At 28.0% G+C, this 6,628-nt stretch overlaps 1 protein-coding gene across 1 annotated transcript; it reads left to right on the top strand.

Annotated features, from left to right (window-relative positions):
• The first annotated feature begins 3,630 nt into the window (after positions 1-3,630).
• Positions 3,631-5,184, top strand: LOC105131353 (short-chain dehydrogenase reductase 2a-like). Its single transcript, XM_011034276.1, has 3 exons — positions 3,631-4,024; positions 4,231-5,053; positions 5,088-5,184. Exons 1-2 carry the CDS (start codon positions 3,930-3,932, stop codon positions 5,051-5,053), a joined length of 918 nt encoding a protein of 305 aa, XP_011032578.1. The 5' UTR covers positions 3,631-3,929; the 3' UTR covers positions 5,088-5,184.
• Positions 5,185-6,628: the final 1,444 nt, after the last annotated feature.

Here is a 6,628-nt window from a genome sequence, read left to right as displayed (position 1 = left end):
ATGGTTACTACGTTAGACTTCGGTGGATGATTGACATGACAAGGTATCTATCTCAAGGGGCTATTACCTCACATGTTTATCCTTATTTACCTAGATTTTTTTTAATTTTTTATATTAATACATAGAAATTATGGAAAAATATAAAATAAACATCAATTTAATATTTTTTCAAACTAAATATATTTTTAAAATGAAATTCAAAATTAAAAAAAAAAAAATTAAAAACTACAAAAATCAAGGGAAGTTAAATATGTAGAATAAAATTTAGTGCATGCAGGTTTGTTTGTTCTCGAGACATCTGCTATGGTTTTAGAAGCTGTAACCTTGGCTCGTTATATTTTTGTGTGAATACAAGCAGCAGTGTGAATATTGAAGGTATATTTATTTTTGGTTAGTGTTTATATATATATATATATGGAAGAGAATGAGATAAAAATATAAACAAATTTGTTTTTGAGACTGCCTTAAAATGATTTTTTACTTCAAAAAAAGTACAGAAAATATGTTTTTTATGTTTTATCTGTTTTAAAATAACTTTTTGTATTTTTAAAATATAAGATAGGAGACATGTTCTTTATGTTTTATCTTTCTTAAAATAACCTTTTATATTCTCAAAATAAAATATACAAGAAGGTATGTTCTTTATATTTTATCCATCTTAAAATGATCTTTCGTATTACCATAATAGAAGATACGAGAAAACATGTTCTTTATGTTTTATATGTCTTAAAATGATCTTTTATATTCTCAAAATAAAAAATACAAAGAGATATTTTCTATATGTTTCATTTATTTGAAAATGATTTTTTATATTCTCAGAATAAAAGATACAAGAAAACATGTTTTTTATGTTTTAAAATGACTTTTTATATTTTCAAAATAAAAGATATAAGGAGACAAGTTTTTTATGTTTCATTTGTTTTTGTTTTTTTTTTATAATAACAAAATCAAACAAAAAGAATTGATACTTTTGTTTTTTACTAAGAGATATTTAAAAATATAGTAGTAATTACAATTTAAAATATTTTTTTGCTAAAAAATATATTAAAATAATAAAAAACCTCATGGAAATTAAACTTTCAAAAAACACAATTTAAAAAACATAAAAGAAATTAAACTTTCAAAAAACACAATTTAAAACAAATCCCAAACACAATCTAAGTCTAGAATCAAAACAGGATCTGGACGTGCGTGGATCTAAATGTTGTTGAAAAAGGATCCACCCGGCTAGTCCATGTGGGAGGAGATTTGCAATCCACTTGAACCAAATGATAGGAAAAGGGATCCAGCAAAATTACTAGCAACAAATTTAAAAAACTCTTGCTCATGGAATCAAATCTATAGAACATTTATTAAATCCCTCCAGACTGTACAGTATCTCCAGAAAAATAACGAAGCAAGAGATTGTGGTTCATGTGCACTTGATATTGATATCCAGGTATAAATCCACAGCTATTAAGACACCCTTTGGTTTCATGTTTAAAATTATAATGTTAAAGATTGGACTCGGATTTTAGTTTCCAAAATTCAAATATTAAATTAAAAAAATCTGATAATTTCTTCTTTTTTTTTTAAATGAAAATTTAGTTTTCTCATGGATGGCTTTTGTTTAATTGAATCGAGAAAATGAGAAAAATTAGCTAGTTTAAATGAGTGAAAATTGAACTAAAATTTGTATTTTGTTGGGTGGTTTAGGGTTTGGAAAATGAAATGAGAAAAATTATCAATTCTTAAGCTTGCTTGGCTATGTAATTACCAGTACAGATAGGCTCGTCCAACCCTCATCAGCACCTAGATAAAGATTGCCTCTTCTATTTTAGAAGTGCTACCATGCTTCTCCAAGCTAATTATGAGGGGCGTTTTCTTTAAATAAAAAAATTGGAATGACAAATTGCAAGGGCAATTTATATAGATATAATATAATATAATACATGAATTAATTTTAAGTTGAGAAACTAATCAAGTCAATGTATTTTGGATTTAAATCTAATCAATATAATCGCCATTATAAAGGAAATCAAGTGATGAAATCAAGGATTCTAAGTAATTAAAAATTGTAATTTATTTTTAAATATAGATATCAAACTAATAAGAATTTTTGTTTAAAATTTCTATAAGTTCAAGGGGCATGTTGAGAAAACAAATCAATAACATATATTTTGGATTGAAATCCAATCATCAATTATATAAGAAATCAAGTACCAAATCAGAGGTTAAATCAAGAATTTTGAATAATTGAATATTATAATTTGTTTTTAAAATGGTTTGATTGTAGTCTTATGTATACCTTTTAATTAGTTGCTTATAATAACACCTTTTATCAATAAAGTTTTTTATTTTTATCACATTAAAATAAATAAATAAATAAATAAAATGGGCATCATGTCTCTGTTTTTCTTAAAAATATTTGAGTCTTCTTTTTTAATAAATTAAAAAAGAAAAAAAAAAAAGTGCTTATTTTAGATGGTATTTGAATTCCACTAAACAAGGTTAAGGATTTTGTATCTAACGAAGTTTGAATTTTCTACCCTTGTTTCCATGGTAGAAAATACGGCCAACAACCATGAGTGTATTTTGATTTGGTTAGTTTTTCAAGATAAAATAAATAAATATAAAAGAGATAAAAAATGTTTAATTAAAGAAAAATATATAAAAAACTCTATTTACGAAATAATTTTAAAATAATGAAAACGGGAAACATGTCACCATCACATGGATGACAAAATTTAACAAACCTGTCTAACGAAGTTTAAATTTTCTACCCTTGTTTCCATGGAAGAAAATACGGCCAACACCCATGAGTGTATTTTTATTTGGTTAGTTTTTCAAGATAAAGTAAAAAATATATAAAAGAGATAAAAAAATGTTTAATTAAAGAAAAATATAAAAAAAAACTCTATTTACGAAATAATTTTTAAATAATGAAAACGGGAAACATGTCACGATCACATGGATGACAAAATTTAACAAACCGGTATTGACTATTTTAGCCAAATTATGGCTAGCATGAATCCTTGAGGCATTGGAAGGGCCTGGTCAATTACGTGTTTTGAAAACATTTTCCAAAGCAGTTTGTCCTGTGGGATCATACGGGAAATCGAGACTTTTTTTTTATATATATATATATATATATATATATATATATATATAAAAGAAAATTATATGTGCTTGATAGTATGATATATGATGTTTTTTATTTGAAAATATATTATAATAATTATTTTTATTTTTAATTTTAATATATTAAAATCATAAAAAATATTTTTTAATATTAAATATATTTTTAAAACCCTTCCAAACACAAAAATAAACCGTAGCTTGACTGAGGTATATTCACGGTAGAGTATGTATATATATATATAATAGGGCACTTTATGAGTAATAGTATTGCCGAAAATGATATTTTATTTAAACAATTATTATCTCTTTTTTTTCGCTTTGCAACTCTAATCAAAGTGATATTGTTTCTTGTTTGCTTATCATAATGTTCCAATACATTGGGAATTTGGAATAATATCAAATTTCATGTCTTTCCTTTTTTTCAGATGCTGACATAATTATGTTGCAATATTCAAATAATTCTCCGGAATACAATCTTGATTTGTGGTCAAAAACAGGAAGAAATTTGGTTAGTTAACTGCAATATGTAGAAAATGTCTCCTTGAATAAAATCTAAGAAAAACATAAAATAATTGAGCCTTTCCACCCATTCAGATGAAGTACAAGCATGAAAATCTAGCACCAATTCCAAGATCCATCTTAAAATGGGTAAAGCCTTAAAACCCCCAATACCTTGTTGAATCCATGTGTATATATAACCCTCCGTCCGTCCTCTTACTCTCACCAACACTAATCCAATCCCCCCTCTGCCTCTGCCTCTGCCCTTGCCCTTCTCTCTCTTGCATACTGTTTGTCTACCGTGAAAAATCATGCCTTGTCAAGTGATGCAAGAGAAAACCCTTCAAAGCTTTTATGCCGCGGGAAGGGAAAAGTCCACAGAAAACAGTCCTTGCTCTCCTGGAAGGTATTTCCCCCTTCACCTTAATTTCTTAATTTGTGTCCCTGTATGTTCTATAGATTGAATGTTTAAAACCATTCAAGGCATTTGTTTAAGGCTAGCTAGCTAGCTAGCTAGAAGAGAATCGGGAGCAAACACAGGAAACTTACTTAAATTGTTTGGTGTTTTTATGCAGGCCGAGGAAACTTAAATTGTTTGGTGTTTTTATGCAGGTTGGAGGGAAGAGTAGCAGTGGTCACAGGTGGTGCTCGAGGAATTGGAGAGGCAACAGTAAGGCTCTTTGCAAGACATGGTGCCAAAGTAGTGATTGCTGATGTTGAGGATACTCTTGGAACTTTGGTAGCTAACTCACTAGCCCCTTCAGTTTCCTTTGTTCACTGTGATGTTAGCTTAGAAGGAGACATTGAGAACCTGATAAACTCCACAGTTTCTCACTATGGTAAGCTGGATGTTCTTTTCAACAATGCCGGGGTGCTTGGAAATCAATCGAAGAACAAGAGCATTGTCAATTTTGATGCTGAAGAATTTGATCGTGTCATGCATGTGAATGTTAGAGGCGTGGCACTAGGAATTAAGCACGCGGCAAGGGTGATGATTCCTAGAGGAGTTGGGTGTATTATTTCCACAGCCAGTGTAGCTGGTGTCATGGGAGGGCTTGGTCCTCATGCCTATACAGCTTCAAAGCATGCCATTGTTGGGCTCACAAAGAACACAGCATGTGAGCTTGGCAGGTATGGGATTCGAGTCAATTGCATTTCTCCATTTGGGGTGGCTACATCTATGCTTGTTAATGCGTGGAGAAGTGGCGGTGAAGAGGAAGATTGCTTGAACTTTGGATTGCCTAGTGAAAAGGAAGTGGAGAAGATGGAAGACTTTGTTAGAGGCCTGGCTAACCTAAAAGGTCCGACTCTAAGGGCTAGAGATATAGCCGAGGCTGCACTTTATCTAGCTAGTGATGAGTCCAAGTATGTTAGTGGTCATAATCTTGTCGTGGACGGTGGAATTACCACTACAAGAAATTGTGTTGGCTTGTAATATTTGGAGAATTGGTCTCCCCCTCTCGCTCCCTCTCTTTCTGTCTATTGTAACTTCATCGGTTGACAAAGCCTTGCTGTATAATTTCTATCCAATCAATTAATTAGTTTTCAAAAATTTGGATACTTTAACTCAAAATTTGTCATTATTCTATATGTTTACTGATTTTTTTTTTAATTTTGTTGTAATTTTAATGATTTTTACCGACATTTGATAAAAGGTATTTGTTTCATAAAATATAATCCTCTGCAAATTAAGAGGTAATCTTGCTCTCCCAAAGGCCTGCATCCTACCTTCATCCTCGCATGGAATATACCCCTAGCATCTATCATAGCAAATTCATCTCAAGACTTCTTTTCTTGAACGTCATTAGCACAAAAATATGGGATTTCTACTCGAAACGATTGTGGAGATGTGATGTGATTGTTACGTGACAATGATTAATATATACTATTTATTGATATCATCAAATCCCACAAGATTGTTTTAGAATAAATAAATTAGGTAACAAGAAGAAATTAATTTCATATAACTTTTGTTTTATCACTCAAGGAATTTTTGGGTTTTATAGATCTAATTCTTGGTTTATAATACCTAATTAATTGTTAATAATAATGAGAATTAACTCTTTAATTTTTTACTTTTCAAAATTCTCTATTAAAAAATAAGTGAATTAAAAGTTTCAAACTTGAATTTTTAAGATTTTTTAAGATTTTTTCTTACTTTATTTTCAGTTTTTTATTTTTTTATGCTTTAATTTCTCTTTCAAATCTAGAATTTATATTCATATTAATATTTAAGTTTTATATTATCTTATTTTAAGATCTTAATTTAAAAATGCATCCAAATCAATGTAATGTTGTTGGAATTTGAGAAATATATTGCATACATCAAAGTTTCACAAATTAAAAGCAATAAAACCTTAAAAATAAATTATTCATAATTGACAACAATAATACTAATATTTATTATTTTAAAATATTTTAATAAATAAATATCATTTTTATTTTTATTTTAATTTAAGCATAGTTGGTTTAAACTTATTTATCTTAAGTTTAAAGATTTAAACATGTATAAATTTTAGTTTTTTCCATGACATCTTGTGTTTAACATGCTTTTGTCATGACAAACTATCAATCCATACTAATTATTTTTTTTAACTATAATCTTAATATGATAAACTAAACATATTTGCACATTAGTATAATATATTCACAAACTTTAGTCTTCTAAATCTTAAGGATTAATCTTTTTTAATATATATACACACACTGTTTACTTAATTCTATAAGAAAAAATAATAATTATATATTAACTGTAAAAGAGTTTGTAGCATCTTTAAAATTTAAGTTATTATTTAACCTTCTTTCAATTTGATATATTCTCACATACATGTTTAATTTTAATTTTATATTCTTTAATTTATAAACTTTTAAGATGTTATAATTTTATTTTGTTTAATTTTTAGAAGATTATTACATATCTTTATTTTAAAATTATAGTTTATCTTCTAAAATTGTTTTTCATGCTATTTGAACGTGTGATGCAAATCACATGTCTTATTAATTTATGTTT

The sequence above is a fragment of the Populus euphratica genome, unplaced genomic scaffold (genome assembly GCF_000495115.2).
Source record: "Populus euphratica unplaced genomic scaffold, PopEup_1.0 scaffold23.1, whole genome shotgun sequence".
NCBI classification, from domain to species: domain Eukaryota; kingdom Viridiplantae; phylum Streptophyta; class Magnoliopsida; order Malpighiales; family Salicaceae; genus Populus; species Populus euphratica.
The sequence above is the reverse complement of the archived record's forward strand: the minus strand, read 5'-3'. Positions and strand labels throughout refer to the sequence as shown.

What these genes read in the sequence shown, in the direction of transcription:
- LOC105131353 (XM_011034276.1), top strand. Translation starts at nt 3,930, where the DNA reads ATGCCTTGTCAAGTGATGCAAGAGAAAACCCTTCAAAGCTTTTATGCC. An exon ending in AGTCCTTGCTCTCCTGGAAG is followed by an intron (nt 4,025 to 4,230) that starts GTATTTCCCCCT and finishes GTTTTTATGCAG; the next exon opens with GTTGGAGGGAAGAGTAGCAG.